At 39.5% G+C, this 25,268-nt stretch overlaps 1 protein-coding gene across 4 annotated transcripts in view; it reads left to right on the top strand.

Moving 5' to 3' along the window:
* Positions 1-208: 208 nt before the first annotated feature.
* tmem131l (transmembrane 131 like) overlaps positions 209-25,268 on the top strand; it is a 95,074-nt gene continuing 70,014 nt past the window's right edge. For 2 of the 4 annotated variants that reach the window (XM_032563570.1, XM_032563569.1), the window contains exons 1-2: positions 232-474; positions 2,005-2,078. In XM_032563570.1, coding sequence (XP_032419461.1) covers positions 351-474; positions 2,005-2,078 — 198 coding nt within the window. In that variant the 5' untranslated portion in view covers positions 232-350. Of the gene's footprint in view, positions 475-2,004; positions 2,079-25,268 lie in introns of all 4 variants that reach the window. The other 2 variants (XM_032563572.1, XM_032563571.1) reach the window with 2 other exon arrangements.

Raw genomic sequence — 25,268 nt, 5'->3', positions numbered from 1 at the left:
ATTATGTCTGGCTGCAGTATCATGAAATAACTTTTATATAGACTTAGTGCTGTGCAAACTGAATTGAACCGAAGGTTGGGTGGTGAACGTAATGACGGGATTAAACTATGAAAAAAGAAATAACCCTGTTATTAACATTCCATCGCTTCAGAGTACTTTATAACGTTGCTTGATACCTTTTAGTCACACTTGTTTGTTTTATTCTGCTACAGACGTGCATGAACAGCAGTGATGGGAGCTACACCCATTACACGCTGTGTTTTCAGCGGGCTACGAGGAAGCTGCTGCTGCAGCTCTGATACAGAAAGAGCAACGCAGCGAAACACGCAGGCTGCTAGCTCAGAGGCGGCATGGCGGGGCTACAGGACTTCCAACAAGACAGCCACTGTCACAGGAAATCGTGGATTAATATATTATTAGGAATACTTCAGATACTTCTACCATACGTTCAACACGGAGAGGCTCAGCTGCAAGGTTTGTTCTCACCTTTGTTTTAAGCGTTTTCGGGCTGAATCAATAACAACCGTTTCTAGGAGAAAAAAAATGAAGTTAGCTACCTGACTGCGTTAGGCTCGAAAATGGTAGAGACGATTAACTATTCTACGACCAATGTAATCTGTTCGTACTATAAAATCTAGATGGGGTTTTTAGAGCAATTCTGCACCACTTAATGTTTTTTTTTCATTAGCAATAAAGTGTTTTTTTTTCTAAGTTCGTTAGCCTCTGAGCTAACCTGCTGCTAAACAAGCAGCTAGCAAACAGTCTTTGTCAACTTCCCGAGCAGGACTCGTTTCCTGGCTCATGTGATTGCTTGTCATTCACTACAAGTTCAGATATCTTCTTATTAATAATTCAGTTTGTTTATATAGCGCTAGTTTAAAATAGAAATGTGCAATACAAATGGACATATTTACAATTCGTTTTTATTTAATCTCAATCAGAAGCAAGTCCTACCACAAACTAATAAGTTCTAGCCTATTTAGCAGACTAGTAGAGCACACTGTGCCAATTATTAAAAAAGTGTTCACCTAAAAACACCAGCTGACTGCATCGAAATTAAATTATGGGAAAGGTAAAGTCATTACGCCAAGTTATTTTATAGCAATCTGTGCAAATGATCTATGGATGGATTGTAGCGACAACAGTGAGTGAGTGACAATATTTGATCAGTATGTCTTCCTCCAACCTGCAGAGAGATTTCAGGACAACGTGAGGTATCTTATTTGTACATTTTATTAATGTACATTTTAAACCAGGTTCCAAAGGTAAAAGAGATGTTTAGGACCAAAAACTGGGAGCTATTCTGGAAAAGAGTCAAACTGACAGATCAGGCTCTGATTCTACTTTTTAAAAGTCAATCACAAGGTTTCCTACTTATTGTCCTTTTCAATTTGCCACTCTTTTCTCAGACTCAGTGTTTATGTTTTTGGGGTTTTTTTCTCATTTGAGTCTCTGGATATTTTAGTAAATTATTCTTATCTTGAAAACAGTTGTGTCTTATTAGAATGTTTTCAAAATTGATTAAATAAGAGAAGACCTACGTTTACTTCCAATTCGGCTCAATTGTTAAGGGCTCTCTAATATCCACATTCTTGAACACTGGAGTACATTTTTTGATTTTTTTTATCCTTTATTATCATACAGTATATTAGTAAATTTAGATCGCACACAAAAATGCAAATTGTACTACTTCACTCATAAGGTTTTTCAGTGGAGGAACCCTATGACAGGTGAAACATGCACATCAGAGATGCTCCTAGTACTATGAACTGGACTGAATTTCCAGTTTGGACCATAGGAGTGTGTTGTATGTATATATTTTGATTAATTTTTGCTTATTGTTTTATAAATCTAAAAAAATAAAGAATTACGAGAGTTTAGCCTGCAGCATAATATAAGTTGTAGCTCCTAACCTAAATCTGCTGCTTATATCTGATACTGTGTCTGTTTTTCACATAGCTTAATGATCAGATGTTAATTTGATTTCATCTCATTCCCACAAAGCTCTGAGTCAGATGTCCACGAGCGTGGTTGAGGTCTGGCAGCCAGAGGAGACGGACCCATTTGTGCCGCTTCAGGTATTTACACTTTCCTTCTTGAGTATGTTTGTATGAGGAGGAACTATAAGTGTGTAAATCGTACCCCATAATCACCATACTCCAGCTTTCAAATGCCGATGAATGAGTGTGTGTGGCTGTGAAAGCAGTAACATTTTGCTGAGGATTTAGGGCATTTTTAACATGCAAATTCTCTTTTTGCATGTTTTGTCCTGTCATTTGGGTATCTCCTGGTGCTAGCATCAGTCCGTGAGATAAAAAAAAAACAAACTCCTGTTGTTTTTTGGCAATTGGCAAATGTTCTGCTGGTGTCTGCAAAACAACCTTTTGCAAAAAACCTGTAAACTGTTACATCACAATTCTGTTATCTACAAACCCCAAACCGTGCCCCGCCCCTCACATGGCAACCCAGTGGAGCTCCACCCATTTCATTACAAGAAGATGTTAAGTTTCTGCTGCAGTGACTGCTGGGAAAGAAAAATGTTTTGCTGTCGGCTGCAAAACAGAGCATGCGTTCATGCATTTTCTCCGAGTCGCATAGAACAGAGCTGCATGGCATAATTTTATTTTTGCTTGCAATGTCCCTGTGTTGTTGCCCAACACAACCGTAATTTATACAGATCAGTTTAGTTAGGAATCCAAAGACTGGGAAATTCTTCTACTCTTCAACATAAATCTGCAGATGATGGCGATGAGATAAGATAATAATACTTTATTGAGTCCCGAAGGGGGAAATTTAAAGGAACATAATGATGTCTTGTTGTTCGGCATGAACATCAATTGTCAGCTAGCACAAGCTAACGCTGAACGATGGCCTCTGCTAGTAGCGTGTCTCACGTTGCTCACAACTGTTGCGCATTTACTGTTGCAGTAATTGTGACCATTAACTGGGATTGTACCTGAAAGTGATAGTCTACATCGAGAAGATGCAGGGTTTGTGACAGCATGTTAGACTCTTGTACATTATTTATTCAATATAAATGTGTGTCGGTTCTGCAGCATTTAATTCTCCGGTGGTTTTGGCATGATGGTAGTTCAGGAGGCTCCACGACTTCTGCTTCTGAGTAAAGTCTATAAAATAAATTAACCTAAGAGTGATGTAAGTAATTGCAGGGTTTCCACCAGAAAACTTGCTAAGCCCGGTGATCAGGGCAACGGGGCGGTCCACTGTGTTTTTGCATTAAAAGATGTTAAGTTGACTTTTGGCAGAGCTGGAATTGTACAACCAGTTAGCTTGGTGTGGGTTAAATGTCTGGAATAGTCTGCGTAAATAAGATGTAAATTATGAGTTGTGACAGGGGTGGACATGTGTGTGTGTTGATATAAAACAGTTTTTGAAAATAAAAAGTTCAAAAAAAAAAAAAGATGTCAAGTCAACAGAAAATGTTAAAATTATCCTGGGTAATTATGCTTTGCGAAGACATTGCCAGTGAAATGCTCTTTAAACCCACAACTATAAAGTCTTAAAAACAACAAATCAAAAAAAAAATAAAAGTAAATTATTTGCACTTCTATTTTATTCAAATTAAGTCAGCAGCCTCTTTAGGCTCCCCAGGCTTTCTGGTCCCCTTAAATGCTAATATTTGCTCACAGACCAAAGATATATAAATGTAACATTTGTTTATTGAGAATATCAATGCTGCTAAATTTTATTTAATGGTTTCAAAATACATAAATCAAAAGATTTTAAATCGTTTAACATTTAAATTTAAAATTTTAAAGAGCTGGCAAGTTACTTTGTAAAAGTTCAAAGAACAATCTTCTTAATTAAACTGTTGTTACCACAGCAACAATCTGATGCTGTGAGTTTGAGCTCTGTTTGTTCACAAATACATCTCAGTAAACTACAATTATCACTGATTGCTTTTAAGGTTGGCCAGTTAAACTAGGCCCCCTCTTCTAGAATTGACTAAATCCATGTTGAAATGCTGTTAGTTGTGCTGATGTTCTTTCCAGCAAGAGGGGACCCCTACATCAAATTCTGCTCAAGGCTTCATACAACCTTGGCCCAGTCCTACATCATGAGTTAAATCCGCTGCACTCGACATCTCTGCTAGGCAAAAGGGAGATTTAATTTATGTCTTTAGTAGCGCTTCTGTTTCGTGTCTGTTGAGTTTTTAATAACAAACAGAAACTGGTATGGTTGCCTGAGCTTTAAGGAAAAAGTTTTTCAGATCTCCCCTCGACTGGGCACATTCACTCTGACTGACTTAGTGGACAAAGCATTTGATATGGTTTGATATTTTGTGTAATTGGAAAAATAAGAATAAAAATTAAAGCTCCAAGCAGCCTCGAACGGCCCTCACAGCTTAGCGCCGCTCTGGCCACCATAGTTGCTTGGAGTATGGCAACTCTTCTCTGGGAACTGTTGGTTCAAAGCGAACGGCGGGAAGAGTTCTGCAGGAGTATTTATACAGGTAAGCGGATAGGCTGAACACGGGGTCGGTGTGAGTAGTTGATGCTTATAGTGTAAGTATAGCTTTACGGACGAACTGCACAATAAATTTCGTATCGTCCCGGTCTGAACAAACGGATGGCGGAGAGCATTGTGGTGGTACATGGTTGGTAGATGAGTTTCTGAGTGTGACGAACGAAGGTGCTGTAAATATCCTGTATTGCTGCCCCTGTTCTTACTTTCGTCCCCTGGTGTACCGGTTCCTGGACTTACGTTTGTCAGTCCCTTGGTCTATTTACTCACCTTCACCCCCATCTTATGTTCATTCGTTCACCTGCCCCCCACCACCACCCCAAGAACCCCCACTCCAGACGACATTTCCCGTATTCTCAAACCTGAAGCTTGACAGGTATGGGGCAAGGTTAGAGTTCATCTATTAAACTGAATGAAGATGAATACATAAACTGGATTTTAGACATTTTTTATAAGCGTATTTGTGAGCCTGCCTCTTTATTATTAAATTGAATATAATTTCAGATCTTTGTATAACTTTTCTTCAGGTTAACTTAGAAAGTGAGCTATTATTGTTACAGGTTAGTTTTCTAAACTACAGAAAAGTAACTGTTAGGGATGCTCAAATATGGAAAACTGGACTGATATTGATATCCAATAGTAACACTGGTGTTATGCCAGATTTACCAATATTTTATTTTATAATTTTTTTCGTCTGATTACTTGATTGAATAATCAATAGATTACTCGATTACTAAAATATTCGTTTACAACAGCCCTACTCTTGTGCACCCGTCCGCCAGGCGGTACGCATCGATGTGTTCGGCAGCGCTCTTGACGATGCACAAAAAATCTGGTTCAGATCGGCTGATGTAGTGAGGAGATATAGGTGATGGAATAGCCTACTTGGCACTGATTTAAAACTAAATGAATGAAAGAGTAAAAGTAAGACATGGACCTCCTATTGGAAATGGGCAGAGCTAAGGTGATATCATCAATTGATCATGTGAATGTGATGAGGGCTGGTCTGTAATGAGACATAGAAAGTCTGATGCAGCTGTGACCTTGCATTTGGAAGTTATTGAACCTTGCTGTTTTATGGCGACTTGTCAAAGTTTGACACATGCTTTGATGTACAAAAAAATTGTAGGATAACTTTTGACCTTCAGTGCCTCAAGACTGTGCTGACTGAGTTTGAATTCTGTATCTCAAAAGCTGTAGGATGAGTACGCTCAGATACGAAGTCAATAAAAAAGACGAGATGGCGGCTTTCATCCAAAATTGCCAACTTCCTCTTGGGTTTGGACCATGGCTCCAAGAGACTTTTTTGTAGGTCCTGACAAGACACACTTGTGTGCCATGTTTCATAATTCTGGGTTACAGCATGGCTTGGGGCTGATTCTTTTAAAAAAAGAAATATTCTAGGGGGCACTGTGGAGTAATTAGGCCACAACAGCGAATATTGGACCACAAGAGTCGATCACAGTGAATTTGCAGCTTGGCTGAAATATGTGGAAATTAGAACCAAACATATGGCAACGGCGTTACAGGTCACTTCGCCATGCTGCCATGCCCACCTGCTTTAACGAAATATGTTGGTGTTGGAAACCTAGTCACACCAACATGTCTTCTGTCTCTGGACACAGTTTCATGTTGATTAGGTCAAAGGGGTCAGATAGCTACCGTTCACAGTAAAACATGACACTTCCTGTTCTCAGGGTGCTTGGCTTCAGTGATGTCATCGTTTGACCATTGGGTAATGTAGGGCATCCGAAGATGATCAGTCACTGAAAGTTTGGTGCCTCTGGGAGTTTTTGTGTAAGAGATAAAACAGTTTGGTGTATGCCACTACAGGTTGAAGATCAGTCATCATAATAAGCCAGCACAGTAAAAGAATTTTTTTTTTCTTTTCTTCTTGAGGTGCCTTCGTAGAGGGCTTTAAAACCATGGAAGAAAGCTACTAGCTATTTGTTTTCCATTCTCAGAAATGCAAGTGTCTTTGTTTCATGGAAATTGGAGCATGTCTTTGGTAGGAGCAATAGCAGCAGCAACCACAACCCTCATTGAAGGAAGATGATGCTGATGAAGCTTGTGCAGGCCTTGCACATGAACTCCTGCTGACAATTCTTCTTGGGATCTGGTAGGGGTCGAAAGGTGTCTTTTCCGGATGTCTTCTTCCTTTGGTGTCAGAGGTTTCTAGCACTTGAACACACCATTGGAGGGAAGTTTTTACCACTCTCTTGCTTCAATCAGGTTGGTTGAAGTCAGGTTGGAGGTCATCTCCTGGATCAGGAACTTCTATGCACTGGCTTGTGTGGATCCAGCTGGCTCCTTCAGCAGCCTGAGTCATGAAAAGGCCTTGGAAGGTTCCTTGCCAAGTCACCAGTGTTCGCTATGGTTCTTCTTCACCGTCGTCCAGTCAGCGCAAAGGGGTCTGCAGAGGTCGAGTGTGCTGCTTTCACAGCCTATAAGACTTAAAGGACAGTGGAAAGGTTGTACAGTAGGATAACATTGCACCGTTATAAACACCAGTGGAGGGGAGTGGCCTGTTCCCTAGAAAGGTTTCTGTGTTCCCTAGAAAGGTTTCTGTGTTCCCTAGAAAGGTTTCTTGCCACATTCTGTGCGGCACAAACTGTGCATGATTTGCAGTGTCTTCTGCATAACTACAAATGTGTGTCCATGTGAGGGACCAGACTCAAACGAGGACAAAAAAATGTTCAAAGTAGAAAAAGTTCAATTTAATTCTTCCAAAAATAGCAAGCAAAATATTAAGATTTAATGCAAAAATTAAGTCAAAGAATAAATAACAATTTTAGACCCAATTTAACTGAGGTCAACTGAACACTAACTGAACACAAACAAAACTGACCTGCAAACAAAGAACAAAAGGCTGCTTAAATAGGGGTGGAGTAACCTAAATCTACCACGAGGGAGGCACGACATAACAAAAGAACAAATAAATACAAAATTAACTAAAGCATTCTATGAAACAAATAAAGCAAAACTACTTTTACTTAGCAGAAACAATAATAAGTGAATATTTAAGTGACAAAATTAACTAATTAAAAACAACTTGAAACAAGTCTCCTCCTTCAGTCTTTCAAAAAACAAATGGCATGCTTCAGGTTTCCTCCTCCAGCTGGTTTGAATCAACAGCACCTCAAACAAAAAACAAGTGTAAATAAACCATTCAGACAGACATTAACTAAAGTGTTCACCCATTAGAAAATATATGTCTAAATGAAATAACTAACTTAAACATATAAACTGTAACTAATATAAAGAAAAATACTAACACGATGTGGTGGTGGGAGGAGCATCCACCACAGTCCATTTGGTAAAATAAGAAAAGAAATTAACCAAACATTGGTTCAACATCAGGGCATCTTCACACCATCTGAGAATGCTGCGCCTGCAATCTGCCACAGACACTTCTCACCTGTGGAAACAAAGGACTGTAAAGGACACAAATCAGCAGGGGCTTAGGTTAAGGGGCTGTGGCTTTATCTTTTGCAGCAGAATCTATTCTTCCATTTGTTTGATTCCAAAAAAAGCAAAAAGTAATGCACAACTCAAAATGCACAACATGAAACTGCGGGTTGCCATAACTGTCCTGTGGAAAGTTTGCAAGCTTCAATGAGAGACATACTGTAACTTCAGCCATTTGCACATAGAAGTAAAGGGGATGGAGGACCAGAGGTCAGAATGCCATGTGAAGTCCAAAATCATTCCCTTTTCTCTCCCCGTTTTTTTAACTGGCAGTCTCACAAGAGGCAGAGACATCCTCAAAGGAACAAGATCAGGGTTTTGATAGTGAATCTGGAATGTCAGTCCTGGAAGGGCAAATCTGCTCCAAAGCAGCACCATAACAGTGAGGGTCTCTATGCTCAGGTGTGGGGAGAAGTATAGCAACATTTCAAAGTGTACAGTGGTTAAAAGTGATGCTGGTGATGTCCAAGAAGACAAATATGTATCTGATGCAATGCGCTGTCAAATGATGAGGTTTTTTGCTCCAAAAGGGTGAATGAAGCTAAATAAGGAACAACAAGGGTGAGCAGGCTGTAACCAACAATGTCACAAGAGGCAAAAAGTTATCTTGTAAAAGAGACAATTTATCTAATTTTATGGCCTGCAGGGTTTGGACAAAGTGCTGATTAGTGGGCTGGTCAGGGCCTCTGATCTCTTCTAACAGGGAACAGAGGAGTGTGCGCACACGAAGTTTCATGTGTAACAATAATGCTGGCAGCTTTAAGGGAATGTCCTGTATTGCTTTAGGTTTCAATAGGCATAGTGTTTTTCAAATTGCCTCAGTCGGATTTTGGAATGATCATAAATGGTTCACAGTATTTTTTTTCTTTTAACCCTACATCATACTTGTTGGTAGCTTCAATGACAAGTTAGATTTCAGCTAGGGCTGTTTTTAAGCAGTAGTCAGTTTTAGACAGGAACAGTAGGCGTTTCAAAGTCTGAGGTTAGTCCTAGTTTTATAATATTCTAAACATTACCATCAGGTCAAAGGAGTCCAGCAAGTCACAGTCACACATAATTTAACAAAAACCACCCATATCCTACCATGTCTCCTTGAAATCTGAATCAGGACCATCTCAAGCACAAACAGTGCAGTGTAAGCTCTCAGCCTGTATACAATCAGAGCAGGAGCCGTGATGTTTGCTCAGAAGCAGGAATCTTCTATTGATATGCATATAGGTGAGAAATGGGGCTGCAATACACAGCTCTCATGAAAGGTTCAGTTTGCAATCTAATGTTGACACCTTCAGAGGTGGATTTAAGGGTGATTACCAATTAACACAATAAATCTTGTCCCATTAGATCAATGAGACTTTAAATTTAACCACAAATAAAGATGTTAGACTAAAGACCTGTCTGGGGTTAGACAGGAAATAATGATTTTACTTTCACAGTTTTTTCTGAAACAGAAATGGAGTAGACATGATTTCCACTCGGTTTATGCTTGATGGAGAAGTTCCAACTTTATAACACTTGTAGCTCCGGAAAGTATGAAAAAATTGACTTTTGTACCCACTATTGTTGATTGAAAAATGGGGAAAATCTTACATGCTACAAAAGTAAAATCTGCATAAGTGCCTATTGCCGGCTTTAAAGATTTTTTTGTCTAACACAGACATCCCATACAGAATTTCATCTACATTGCTGCTTTTTTTTTTCATTCGCACAGGAAACAGTAATACATGTAAGCTGTAGCTTCTTTGTTTCTCTCTCTATCCATATTGTATATGTGATGCTAGGCCTGTCCCGATAAACGGTAAATCAATTAATCGTACGATAAATAAAAACTATCGACGTCATTTTAATTATCGGCATTATCGTCTCTTCCGGCCTTTTTCTCTTTCTGTTAATGACACTGAATGAAAAAAGGCTCAACTCCGGTGCTCTCCACTGACTCCTCCCTTCCTCATTTCCTTAGTGTAAAGCCCAGCGGCACTATCTTATCCTGCACGATCTTAGAGCTGTCGGCTGATTGTCGGCCCATTTTCAAAACCTGACAGGCCACACATTAGCCGACAGAAATCCTAGGTATAACGGTTCGATCGGGTTCGTTCCTGCCGTGTGGTGTCCAACAATGGGCACAAAATAATGGCTACAAGTCCAGTGAACTAATTTTAAAACCAGGCATTAATCAATGCTTTATTACAGTCTACCTGCAATGCATGTGGCTAGTGTCAGCGTAAAGTCCTGACTGAATGAAAATCATTATAACCTATTTATGTCACGTTAACGAAGAACAGCTGAAAAGTTACCGGGTTTATCAACTGCAGTAGCGATTTCGCTCCAACTCCTCCCCTTGTCATTTCTATATTCTTTGCATGTTGAATAAACATTAATGTTGTTTCCACATATCATCTCCTTGCCCTGTGTCAGCTGTTTGGGATTCCCCTCTGTAATTTCCCCTCAGAAAACATGGAGGAGAATCCACGCTTTCTGATTGGCTATCTGTCACATTCAACAGGCTGCATTAAGATCCCAGTCAGGGAAAACCCCTGATTTAGATCGGAGCAGCAACGATGATCTACCGTAACACACCACACAATCTTAGAAAGACCAACTTGCTAAGATTGTCGTAAGGGGAAAAATGGGAGCAAAAAATCATGTAGTGTGAATTATTGCATCAGGTAGTCGATGTGCCCATCTTCTCTATTTAAATCTAATTATTACTGAAGGGCAACATAATATACAGACTTCATAATCTTTTGGTTGAATGCAGTATTTATTTCCACTTTGGCTTTATGTTGTTTAGTTTTTTTTCTGCAAGTGAGTTTTTGTTGATGGAGACTGAGAATCCATTTTATTTTTGTTTTTGGTTGTTTTGTTTATTTTGTTTATCAGTTCCAGTGTTTAGTGTTCTTTTGAAAATAAAGTGTATCTATCTTTGGCAGGAAATTGCATGCATTATTACGTCATTTCCATTAAATCAGTGTAAAAAGGTCTTCAAACAATATTATCGTTTATCGCAATAATTTTTGAGACAATTAATCGTTGAGCAAAATTTGCTATCGTGACAGGCCTATGTGATGCATTACCTGTCATGAGAACGTTGAACTTTCTTAGATTGTTGTAAGGGGGAAATCGGGGCAAAAAAATTGTGTAGTGTGAACTGGACTTAAGGGAGGAGTGAACTTTTAGATCAGGTGGCCGGACATGCCCGTCTTCTCTATCTACAGCTAATGATTATTGAAGGGCAATATAGTATACAGACTTCATAATCTGTACTCTTTTGGTTGAATGTAGTTTTTATTTCCACTTTGATTTTATTTTGTGTTTAGTTTTTATTCAAGTGCAATTTTTGTTAATGGAGACTGAGAGTCAATTTTATTTTTGTTTTTGGTTGTTTTATTTATTTAGTTTACCAGTTCCAGTGTTTAGTGTTCTTTTGAAAATAAAGTGTATCTATTTTTGCAGGATATCACTTGCATTATTATGTCATTACCATTACATCAGTTTAAAATGGTCTTCAAACAATATTATAGTTTATCGTAATAATTTTGAGACAATTAATCGCTCAGTAAAATTTGTTATCGCGACAGGCCTAGTAATACACGACCTTGAACCGCCACCTCCTAAAGTGTACAAATTCCCCATGTTTCAAAAAGTGAATTTCAGGCTCTGACATCTAAAGAAATCACAGAGAAGGACCACTCTCTGCAGTTGATTATTTAATTGTGCACTGAATAGTTTATTTAATGTAAGATAACAGTGTATTGTAAGTTGGTTTAAAGTCTTCTTTGCCATTTTAGTTTTCTGCACATCCAGTTTGTTTTGTCCGTTTCTCATAAAAGATTTTTTTTTTTTCTCTGATTCTTGCAGCATTTTTCTTGTCATTTTTGCTGTAGACATTCGTGATGATTATGTAATTATGGAGCACAGAGAATACACATAGTGGTAGTTTAGTGTTTACAGATAACCTGTCATGAGGTCATCACCTGACGTTTGGTGCTACCTGAGTGCTGAGGACAGCATTTTCTGTAGGACTCTTAATCAAGAGAAAGTGCTGAAAATTGCAAGAAGGAAAAAACATTGTTTAAAAAACATTTGTGTGGTACATTTTAGTAGATTAACAAAAGGATGTATGCTGTGTTTAAAAAAAATGCAGATGATGCAGTTTATATGTTCAGTGTATGTGTTCATAAAGTTTCTAAATACTCCCTCAGTATACTGCAGTAATGACCATATTCATATCAATTTAAGCAACTGAATATGTTCTGTCACTCAAACCATTGAAGTTTGTGAAATTGTTGATATTGTTGGGTGTCATATTTAACAATGAATAGAGTGACCATCTCTATCAATTAACACAATTTGTATTAAACGGAGTATGGCATTGGTGTTTTCTACACCGGTGCTGCTGGTTCTCAGCTGTGTGTTCTGTATTACATAGGTTATAAGCACGACTCCGTGGAAACCTAGTGCATGAGGAGGTAACTCACTCATTTCATTCAGGTGTGTTGTACCTGTTGAGGAATGGAGTTTGACAACACTGGTCTAATTTGAAATAAAAACAGTCTTTAGTTTTCTCTTAGTTAAGCTTTAATTCTACACGTTTAAACACATCTTAACAATTGCTTGTGCAAGTTTCACCTGCCGCCCTGTTCTTAAATTGTCTGTTTTTCTGTGCTGTCTTGGAGGGGGGAAAAAATCTGCTGCTTCCATTAAAGTGGATATATCATGCTTTTAAAATTCTTCCTTTTCATATATAAATCATTAACATATGGTCTATATGAAGTAGAACAGCAATGCTTTGGTCTGAATTACTCATTATTACACAGACCCTTGATCAGAGGCTTGTTTTAGAGCAACTTATTTTGCTGCTGTCTTTTTAAATGTGAGAGACATTTCACGCCCCATCAGTCTGACCCAAAGCAGGAAAATGAAGATGGCGAACTTTCAGAAGGATATAAGGGATCTTGTGGGTAATTACACTCTAGAACCAAACATTTTGACTTGTCTACTTGCAAAGTAGATCTATCAGTTCTACTTGAACTGATAGATCAGGTGTTTAAATTGGCTAATCAACCACCACTCTGTTAGCTTGGCTAATAGCAGCGGTGGCTAATGTACAACAGTGATCATTTATTAATAATTGCAAAATACACATCAAGCCTAAAAACCCAAAACTGTAACAAACTGAATGTTCTGCTCTATGTGGGGGCAATGTTTGAGTGTTTTTGGTTCTGAATCCTGATACATAAAGTTGCATAGTTGCTATGGCAACGAGTACGTTTAGTGTAAGGAGAGCGAGAGAAAAAAAGAATGAGTAGTTTTGAGTTCTATGAAACTCAAAACTACTTTTTCCCATTTCATAGCACTAAATGAATCATACCTATGTCTCCAGGTTTCACTTTAACGGACTAGTTCTGCCGCAGCAGCGCGGCTATGAACAGCGTGTAAAAGAATAGTCTCATTAGGGGGGAAATACATTTGTGGTACAACCTTTTGTGGCAATAGTTTTATAACATGTTTAGCAAATTACCTCATTTTGTTCAACATCCTCCTTAGAAAATCCAAACCACTGCCAAATTATCGGTCCAGCGCTGTTTCTCTTCGGAACTAGACTAGTTCATCTGATTCCTCTTCAGTTACCGTCTCATTCACGGCTCGCCTCAAACTCTTGCTGTCACCATGTTGTTTGTTTTCTCTGCGCACCGTGATTGGCAGAAACTTTTCAGGTTGGGGTGGGGGAAGAACTAGTGATGCATTCATAGGGTGTCGGATAAACCATACCGGAAGTGAATTTGATGGCGAAAGCTTATTATTTGAACAACAATTTGTACTCGATAGTTGCAATATAGCCATTTTAACTATCGTAAATAGAAAATATCATGATACATCGCCCAGCCCTAAATGCACTTACGTGCATGTACGGCGCTGACATCATATCCTTTCTTGCTTCCGCTTTGATTTACCATGACAGCTAGAAAAGACAGTCGTATTTCAGAAGCAAATAAAGCAATACCATGAACATTGTTGTCTTCCAAACATAATGGGCTTTTAAGTTTTCATGGATTTCCAAACGATCCTGAATTATGAAGACGGTGGCTTGTAAATATTTGTCAGAACAAGTTAAAGCTAACGCCGCACTGCAAAGTTTGCTGCCTTCACTTCACTCTGGATCAGCTTATTTAGCCTAAAACTACCTGGGGTAGACGGATGGTAAAGGAGTTGTGTTATTTCCATGGAATCACTTCTGTATTCAGCCTGAAAGAGAAAGTTTATAAGTGTATGGGAACGAGTGATCAGACCAGAGCCAGACAGCGGAGCAACTGATCCGCCTGTAGACGCTGCTGTAAACACCATCCTATTTGAGCTCTTCACAAGAAGCTTGCAAAAGTAATAAAACAAAAAAACACAGAGACCTTAAGGAACACAATCATATTTTTCTAAAAGCAACAACTTTGAATCTAAACAGTCAGTTGAACTAGAACTCTGATAATTACCAGTGCTGCTCTACTTTTAAGCTATGGGGCTTGTTGTGCTTCCTCATGCTTCAGAAGCAAAAAGCCCGAGCCATACTTGGTCTCTGTTTGACACTTACGACAATAAACATACATAATATACTTGGAAATAAACACAAAATATGGTAAAAAAAAAAAAAAAAAACAAACAAAAAAACATTGTTCATTAGAATGAATGAAAATCTTTAGATAGCACATTTTTATAATGGAAATGTCAGAAAATATTGTCTACTAGCATAAGATAAAGTTAATGTTAGCCACAAAGTTTAAAGAAAGTAAAATTCACCTTCTTATCTGTGAATGTACATCTTAATACATTTCTCTAGCTTTCTTGTAGGGGTTTTGGATCGATGTACATCATTAACTGTTATCTTGGGCAACCCCTGCAAGCACCTAGTGTAAAATGCCATTTTCAATAGTCCAGAAACGGCCAAGCTGCTTATCCCCGAACACGGACCATGACAAGAAAAGTGTTACAGGGAATAGAGAAAAATGAATATGCAAAAAATATAACCGAAAAAGAATATAAATATATCTGTGCAGCACCGGAAAAAAATAAGTTTACATTTTTTTGCACCGCTAGACACTCAAAGTACACACAACTTAATGGCTAAACAAGTGGATTTTACATGTTAGGTCCCTTTTAAATGTACCAGCCTTTAAATGTGCTTGGGACCATAGTTGGAAAACTCACCAGTTGGAACTTTTCAAACTGCACCAAGTCACTTCTGTCATGTTTTCTAAAGGACTGTACATAGGAAAAATGTGGGAGTCTTCTTTAACCTGTTGTCTAAGCAGAGTGGGGCAACAAGTGTGGGAGGGGCAGCACCTTAGTACTGTGGGCTCCATATGGCCGGACAAAACTCCAGTCACTGCAGCACTTCTTCTGGTGTCCCGTGAAGTTAAGTGGAAAAATCAAGCTTTTAAAAAATTTGCTAAATAATAGCAAATTTAGGAATTTTTGCCTCAATTTGTGGTTTAGTTTGGTTCTGGCTCAGTTTAGGTGCTAAGCAAGCCAAACTGATTCTATTGGGTAATGTGGAAACAAAGTAAAGTGTCACTTGGTCAATCAGAAGTAAATCATCACATATGGGTGTGAGCTCTGCTGCAGAGACGCTGCTGATCACACTGACTGTCCAAAACGTCCCACACACTGAAGTTGTGTTTTCAATCTCATTTAAACTTGTTCAGGTCAAGAGGGTGTTGATAGACACCTGCTCTGTTCTGGGTACTGTCTGTATCATGTAATGGAGAAACCCCAACAGAATGCTATAATGTATTGTGAGCTGTTCAGACCAGTTTTATATATCAAGCAACTTCCATTTTAAAGTTTTAATTAATATAAAAATAGAGAGGTAGCAGAAAGTAGGTCAGTTATGCTAGCTTGACTCTGACAACCTTAAAATACCGATGTGCTGCAGAATCAGCTATATTTATCCAGACCTTAGGACAGTGCTTAAACGAGGCAATGAAGTACATTCTGTGTGTTTTCGTTCAGTTAACCAAAAAACTCAACCCACACATCAACTTTCTAACAGATCATCAATAGAGCAAATGGTTTAATTAGCTAATCAACGCTATGTTCAGACGTTCAAATAAACAACAAGCCTGAAAACATAATACTGTAACGAACTAAATGTTCTGTTCTTTTTGTGGGAAATGTTTGATTCTTTTTGTTGTTAAATCCTGATACACAAGTTGGAGCTCTTTGTCAGTCAGTTGCTATGACAACAAGTTTGTGTGTAGCATAGTCAACGCAGAGAGCAAGAAAAGAGAATACAAGTGGTTTTGAGTTGTTCTTCAATGTGTTTGTGTTATTTTTCTCTTTTGCTGTGGTGCACTGCACTAAATTATTATATCTTCAGGTTTCAGTATAACAGAATCGTTCTACCGCTGCAGCGCGACTATGAATTGCATCCAAAAGAATTGCCTTTCTGCCCTCCAGCATCACGCAAAAATTCTGGATGAAAACAATAATATGCAACATGTTTGTAGCCACCGATGGCTTGGATGTCTAGGGGAATGTTGAGCTTCATCACAATCCCAGCACACACGCTATCAGCAGCAACTGGGAAATGGTAAATGTACTTCAAACATTGCCTCGTTGAAGCACTACCTAAGGTCTGATGAATTTCAAGAAGCCACAAAAAAGACATGAGTTTGAGTTTTTGGTGGAAAAATACAGAATAAAGTTCCTTTTATTCTGTATTCTGCATAAAATTGAGCCATGTTGCTTTCTTTAAAGTGGTACTTAAATCTTGTCCAGTCTCATTCTTGTAAACTCAATATTGTGTACTGTCTTGTAATGAGTTTCACATCTCATCACACCCTTACCGAACACCAATAACTAGTGCTCTGATCATGTTGTTTTTTGCCGATTTTGATGCCGATCACCATGAGGGCCGATCACCAATACTCATCACATGGATTGAGTGTTAATTTTTCACTTTAGGTATAAAAGCTACTATGTGATCTGACGAAATGGAATCATAAAATAGTCTAATTTAGACAAAAACATGCAAAAATACTTGCAGGCACAATGCAACACATATTCAGTCAAAAGCAGCGGTCCCCAACCTTTTTAGTGGCGCGGACCGGTCAGCCCTTCGCAATTTTGCTGCGGACCGGGGTGGGGGGTGCACGTCGTAAGTATCGAGTCTGATGCTGTTGTTCGGAGGGTTCGGGGGGAGACAATCTTTGGGTTGTCCAGATCGTCTCTCAATCAATGTCCATGTTGTCCACAGATGCGTCAATCTGTGGTCAATGCGATGTTGTCACTATGACAACATCGCAGTACTCTGATGTTGTTTTGTTACTCATTCTGCTGCAAGTTGGTTCAATTTTGACGCGCAAGACGTAACCGGTAAAATCCGGTTTAGGATTTTCAAAATAAAAGTGTTACTCTTTTGTTTTTGTTTGTAATACATGTTCATCTGCTAGGGGCACTGTTATGCGAGCAGTATATGTTTTTGCGTTTGTACTCTTCTTCTGCTCTTGTCGTCTGTTCGTGTGTTGTACTTGGCGGAATAAAGGGGTGCAAAGAAACAAGTTATTTTTACTGACTAAAATTGGTAGCAGAGGATGGTTAGTAACTACAGAGTTCCGCCAACGTTTGAAGAACGAAAGCCTTACAAAAGTTGGAAGAATGAAGTCAACATTTGGACGAGAGTTACAGATTTGGAGAAGAAAAAGCAAGCGCTTGCTGTTGCCCTGGGACTGTCTGGAAGAGCGCGGGACACGGCGATGGAAATTCTGGTAGACGATCTAAATAAAGACACTGGAATGACCACATTGTTCGCTAAACTAGATGACTTGTTCCTAAAAGAGGAAAAGGACAGGATCTGTGAGGCGTACTCAGATTTTGACCGAGTCATAAAAGAAGTTAACATGTCGATGGCGGACTATATTATTGATTTTGAGCAGCGTTACTCGCGCATGAAAAAATACAACATGGAGCTACCTGACGCAGTTTTGGCTTTTAAGCTTTTGGACACCGCGTGTTTGGATATAACAGACAGCTGGCTTTAACGGCATGCTCAGATGTAACATTTGTTTCTATGAAGTCCGCTTTGAAGAGAATATTTGGCGAGAAAAGAGGTGCGGCAGCAGAAGCCATTAGCCAGGAGTTCGTGTTTGCAACGGAGCAACGGCGGCAAAAAGGCAAGTTCTGGCGGCAAAGTCCCCATCAGGAAACTACACAGCCCGGTACAAACCCGCTGGATAAGTACGGACGACGGTCAAAATGTGCAGTGTGTCAAAGTACGTTTCACTGGGTTAAAAACTGTCCGCAAAAAGCTGATAGTGTTAAAATTGCTGAGGATGCAAAAGACGTGGAAGAGTGCAATTTAACTCTATTCACCAAAGAATCACCAACAGATGCAGAAATATTCATGACAGAATGTTTTGGCTCGGCAATAATAGACACTGCTTGCACCAGGACAGTTTGTGGACAAGAGTGGCTGGACAACTACAGTACTGTACTACAAAAGAAAAGTGTGAAGATTATGAAAGAGACAGAAACACAAAGTCACAGGTCTGTCAAGTTTGGAGATGGAAAAATCGTCTATTCCATCAAAAAGGTAAAGATACCTGCTAAAATTTTCAACACAAAGTGTAATATAGAAACTGAAGTAGTACCTGCTAACATCCCGCTGCTTCTGAGTAAAGCCTCATTAAAAAGGGCAGGGACTGTTTTGGACATGGAAAGAGACAGTGCAGTAATGTTTAACCAGCCTGTCAAACTGGACTTTACTAGTTCAGGTCATTACTGTGTAGGCCTGTCGCCATAAACGATAAATCGATTAATCGATTAATCGTACGATAAATTAAAACTATCTACGTCATTTCAATTATCGGCATTATCGTCTCTTCCGGCCTTTTTCTCTTTCTGTTGATGACACTGAATGAAAAAAGGCTTAACTCCGGTGCTCTCCACTGACTCCTCCCTTCCTCATTTCCTTAGTGTAAAGCCCAGCGCACACGACACGATCTTAGAGCTGTCGGCCGATTGTCGGCCCATTTTCAAAACCTGACAGACCACACATTAGCCGTGTGGTGTCCAACAATGGGCACAAAATAATGGCTACAAGTCCAGTGAACTAATTTTAAAACCAGACATTAATCAATGCTTTATTACAATCTACCTGCAATGCATGTAACTAGTGTCATCGTAAAGTCCTGACCGAATGAAAATCATTATAACCTATTTACGTCACGTTAACGAAGAACAGCTGAAAAGTTACCGGGTTTATAAACTGCGGTAGCAATTTCGCTCCAACTCCTCCTCTTGTCATTTCTATATTCTTTGCATGTTGAATAAACATTAATGTTGTTTCCACGTCGGCTGGACTTCGGGTTGCGCCGTGTCAGCTGTTTGGGATTCCCCGACGTAATTTCCCCTCAAAAAACACAGAGGAGAATCCGCGCTTTCTGATTGGCTACCTCTCACATTCAACAGGCTGCGTTAACTCTCCCAGTCGGGGAAAAACCCTGATTTAGATCGGAGCGGCAACGACGATCTACCGTAACACACCACAATTTTAGAAAGACCAACGTTCTAAGATTGTCATAAGGGGAAAAATAGGAGCAAAAAATCATGTAGTGTGAATTATTGCATCAGGTAGTCGATGTGCCCATCTTCTCTATTTAAATCTAATTATTACTGAAGGGCAACATAATATACAGACTTCATAATCTGCACTCTTTTGGTTGAATGCAGTATTTATTTCCACTTTGGCTTTATGTTGTTTAGTTTTTATCAAGTACATTTTTTGTTAATGGAGACTGAGAATCCATTTTGTTTTTGGTTGTTTTGTTTATTTTGTTTATCAGCTCCAGTGTTAAATATTCTTTTGAAAATAAAGTGTATCTATTTTTGGCAGGAAATCACATGCATTATTACGTCATTTCCATTAAATCAGTGTAAAAAGGTCTTCAGACAATATTATCGTTTATCGCAATAATTTTTTGAGACAATTAATCGCTCAGCAAAATTTGCTATCGTGACAGGCCTATTACTGTGTGAACATTGTGGACAGTGAAAATAGAAATTTTATTCACTCTGATACGCTATTAGAAGCTACTGAGGAAGAAATACTGACTGCAACAGACAAGATGAACACAAGCGAAAAGATGAAAGTTCTGGAGAAACTTCATAAGCAGTTTGGACACACCTCTGCTGATAAAATACAGAGACTTTTGACTAATTCTGGCAACAATTACACAGAATGTGACAGCCTGCTGAAAAAGGTCGTGAACCAGTGTGAAGTGTGTCAAAAATATTGTAAGACCAAACCAAATCCTGCTGTCGGCTTACCGTTGGCATCTACATACAATGAAACAGTTGCTGTAGATCTGCACAAATTTGAACCTGGGGTTTGGTACCTACACATTATTGACCAGTTCACCCGTTTCAGTGCTGGTAGTGTCTTAACCACCAAGAGGTCTTCTGAAATAGTCAAACGTTTTATCCATGATTGGATCAGTGTGCATGGCCCACCACAAAAGTTGTTCAGTGATAATGGTGGTGAGTTTAATAACGAGGAAGTGAGAGACATGGCCGAGAACTTTAATATTGAAGTTAAGACAACACCTGCCTACAGTCCGTGGGGCAATGGACTGTTAGAGCGCCATAATCAAACTCTGACGAAGATCCTACTGAAAGTCAAAGCAAGTACTGGATGTGACTGGAGCACTGCCATGGACTGGGCCCTGATGGCAAAGAACTTTTTGCAAAGTGTCCATGGATACAGCCCACATCAATCAATCAAATTTTATTTGTATAGCACATTTCAGCAGCAAGGCATTTCAAAGTGCTTTACATCATTACAAACACAGAAACACAATGCAATATAGAATCAATCATTAAGTCAAGTTCCATCAATAAGTTTGTAATTGATTACATTTCAAATACAATTCTAAACAGCTGGGTTTTTAGTTGAGATTTAAAAGAAGTCAGTGTTTCAGCTGTTTTACAGTTTTCTGGAAGTTTGTTCCAAATTTGTGGTGCATAGATGCTGAAAGCTGCTTCTCCTCGTTTGGTTCTGGGGATGCAGAGCAGACCAGAACCGGAAGACCTGAGAGGTCTGGAAGGTTGATACAATAACAGCAGATCTTTGATGTATTGTGGTGCTAAGCCATTCAGTGATTTATAAACTAACAACAGTATTTTAAAGTCTATTCTTTGAGCTACAGGGAGCCAGTGGAGGGACTTTAAAACTGGTGTTATCAGCTGGTGTTTGGGCAGAATCCCAGCCTGCCCTCTTTATTAATAGACAAAGTTCCAGCTCTAGAGGGCACCACCAAGAGTGAATGGGTTCCAAGCACATTTCAGCCCTGCATGCTGCAAGAAAAGCTTTTACAGAAGCAGAATGTTCAGAAAGGATATGCAGAGCATTAAAGAAACAGCTGCGGCCCATAGATGAGCGATATGAAACTGGAGACAAAGTCTTTTACAAAAGAGTGGATTGTCCAGAATGGAAAGGACCAGGAGTGGTGATTGGTCAAGATGGTGCAGTCGTTTTTGTTAGACACGGAGGCACCTGCGTCAGAGTGCATCAACTCAGATTGAGAAAAGTTACTCACGAGAATGAAGCGCCTCAGATTACCTGCAATGAGGAGAACATTCAAGAACAACATACAGTGGACATCATTGAAGAGAATGGAGGAGGAGACACTATTGCAGTAAATCCTGAGAATTATCCTTTGCCTGCTCCTGGAAATGCAGAGGGTGTCTCACAAAAAGCCAAAGTGTTGGGCCGTGCTGGCAAAGCAACTGGGAAATACAAGAACTGGTTTAACTTGGAGCTGCTTGAGCCTGCAGGAGTGGCTAGCAACAGTGAATCAGCTGATCTGTCACAGTTGGAGGATCTTCACGTCCAGGCAGATGCTGAGGATATGGATACGCACGAGGATGTTTTTGTGAGTAAGGACATGTCGTTTGATGAAGCAAAGGAAAATGAAATAAAAAGCTGGAAACAGAACCAAGTGTTTGAAGAAATTGAGGACAAAGGACAAAAGTGTGTCTCCACTCGTTGGGTGTGCACTCTGAAAGAGACTGAAAATGGAATAATACCAAAAGCAAGACTTGTTGTACGAGGATTTGAGGAGCTACAAGTTTCTGACCTACAAAAGGACTCTCCAACCTGTGCCTCAGAGTCACTGAGACTCCTGGTGGCAGTTATATGTCAAAAACAATGGGAACTTCACTCTATGGACATTAAATCTGCCTTTTTACAAGGAATGCAACTGTCTAGAGACATTTTCATCAAACCTCCCCCAGAGGCCAATAGAACAGGTGTGCTTTGGAGACTGAGAAAATGTGTGTATGGGTTAGCTGATGCTTCACTGTATTGGTATAACAGGGTAAAAACCATCATGATTGAAGCAGGAGGCGTCGTGTCTAAGGTTGACCCTGCAGTTTTCTATTGGCTGGATGAGCACAAAAATGTAACTGGTGTACTTGCTTGTCATGTTGATGATTTTATATGGGGTGGATCACACATGTTTTCAGAGTCAGTCTTACCTCACCTGAGGTCAAAGTTTAATGTCGGCCGTGAAGCACACAATAGTTTTTCCTATGTGGGGGTAGATCTTGTTACTAAAGGTAAGAAGGTACAAATACACCAAGAAACATACATTCAGCACCTGCAGTCCATACACCTCTCACCCTCACGAGCAGCAAAGTCAGCTTCACCTCTCACTGAAAAGGAGACAGAGCAGCTCAGATCGAAGATGGGCCAATTTCTGTGGGTGGCGAGACAGAGCAGGCCTGATGTCATGTTTGATGCTAGCAATTTAGCATCTCGTCTCAAACATGCTACAGTACAGACCATTAATGAAGCAAACAGAGTTGTGTGTAAGCTCAAGGCCAAGTCAGTTGAATTGAATTTTCAACACCTTGGGGAAGACAGAAACTTAAGGATGGTTACATTCACTGATGCATCCTTTGGAAATCTTTCAGATGGGGGTACTCAAGGTGGGTACTAAATCGTTTTGATGGGTGACAGTGTTCTCTCCCATTTCATGGCAGTCAAAGAGAATTAAGAGAATTGTCAGAAGCACACTGGCAGGTGAAACACTCGCTATGTCTGAGGGGATTGATAATGCCATTTTTCTTTCCACACTCTTTTCTGAACTCAGTGCTGGTAGTACTGCTTGTCCTCCACCTATAATGTGTGTGACTGATAATTTCTCTCTTGTAGATGCACTTAAGTCAACAAAGTTTGTTACAGAGAAAAGGTTACGCCTGGAAATCAGTTCAATTAAAGAGCTGATTCAAACTAAGAAAGTTCAAGTGTTGCGGTCTCAAACAAAAGACCAACTCACAGACTTTAACAAAGAAGGGAGCATCCACAACCTCACTCCTTAAGGCTCTTTATGAAGGACATTGGATTCTTCAATAAATTCATTTACATGATGTTTCACGTTCCATCATGTTGAAACTGTTCTAACAAAATCCTTAATGGATGTGCTTTGTCATGAGTCTTAAAAATATATATAATTTTTTTTCTTTTAAGAAAAGTGGGAGATTGTTACTCTTTTGTTTTTGTTTGTAATACATGTTCATCCGCTAGGGGCACTGTTATGCGAGCAGTACATGTTTTTGTGTTTGTACTCTTCTTCTGCTCTTGTCGTCTGTTCGTGTGTTGTACTTGGCGGAATAAAGGGGTGCAAAGAAACAAGTTATTTTTACTGACTAACAAAAGATCCGGAAGTATCTTTTGTATTATTTCTTGCGTGGCCTGGTACCAATTGGTCCGCAGACCGGTACCGGTCCGTGGCCCGGTGGTTGGGGACCACTGGTCAAAAGGATGACTGAAAGTAATACAATATTTAACAGTAAAGCTAAATTATAGCCTAAATAATGCAGACAGACAAATCTCAACACTGCCTATATCAAATAATGTATGTAAAAAAGGAAACATTCATTCAACGGCAAATGCAGGTTGCTTTATAAAACAATCCTAAGTTGTCAAATCAAAACTGCCTGAGAGCAGAACTACTGCTAGCTACTTTGTGCTGGTTCTGATTGGTTGTTGCCGAGGGAGCAATTTTTTTTTTCATATATTCTTTGTCTCAGATTAGGAGATAGCAAAAGTTTATTTGATATGTAAAAACTTTAGTTTTTTTAAGTTACATGCTGCAGCTTGAAGGAGACGGTGGAACTCCAGTGTCTGTACTTCTCTGACATATTACTCCCCAGTAGCGTGTAGCAGCGGTCCAACAGCAAGAGTAGAACCCAGCATCTTTCACCGCTGGTCATCTAGCTTGATGACTTCAATTACTTTTTTGGGTTATTTGCTTAGCTTTCTGACCATCATACCCATCCAGATAAGTGTTTACACACAGCATTGCTTAAGATTTGCGGTTGCGTGCCTGTGCATTTTGAAGGAAAGTGGGAGATATACTGCACACAGGGCCACTGCAGGCTGCGCTGTATGAGAAACAGGTGATCGGCTTTTGTGATCAGCAACAAGAGAAAGCGATCGGCAATCACCGATTATATACTTTTCACGGAAATTGACCAATTATGATCACTGATCGATTGATCGCCACACCACTACTAGTGACATTGCCCAAAATTTTAAAGGTCAGCAAACGATGGAAGCACAGGTGAGAAGGAGAGGAAAGAAGACACTCAATTGAGCGAATCATCGCAATATTTACTAATATTATCGCCATTGCACAATTTTCTATAAACTTTTCAGCTCTATAATGACTGCTCCTGACTCTAAAATAATGAAAACGTTTTTCTTAAGGTTTTTAATTACTTATTGTAGTCTGGATTAGGGCTTTGTTAATTTATGTTTTATTATTTAATGCACCGTGTTCCGACTGGGTTATTACTTGCATTGCACAGCGCTCTCACTTCTGTCTGAGTTGTTGACGAAAGCTAAGTGTTAGTAGCATAACGTCTAGTTTTCAAGTTCGGCTCAGGAAGATTTTATTGATTCATGATAATGTCCGGGTCTTTGTCGTTTTTCGGGAGCCCAATAATCATCCTTAAAATGACTGGCGCGATGCCTGGAGTATAGCAGCTTTTCTTCTCCCTGAACTGCTGCCTGGTGGTGGTTCAGAGCGAACGGCAGGGAAGAGCGCTGCAGGTGTATTTATGCAGGTGAGCGGATAGACTGAACACTGCGGGCGGCTACACATTAGATGATTAACGTAAGTGTAGCTTTATGGACGAACCGGAAAATGTATTTCATATCATCACGGTCTCAACAAATGGGTGGCAGAGAATGTCGTGGTGGCACGTAGCTGATAGATGTTTCTGAGTGTGACGGACAAGGAGTCAAATCTTGTCACTAACAT

This window comes from Xiphophorus hellerii, chromosome 5 (genome assembly GCF_003331165.1).
Source record: "Xiphophorus hellerii strain 12219 chromosome 5, Xiphophorus_hellerii-4.1, whole genome shotgun sequence".
NCBI lineage: Eukaryota > Metazoa > Chordata > Actinopteri > Cyprinodontiformes > Poeciliidae > Xiphophorus > Xiphophorus hellerii.
Note: the sequence above shows the minus strand (reverse complement) of the source record. Positions and strands in the feature narration are given on the sequence as shown.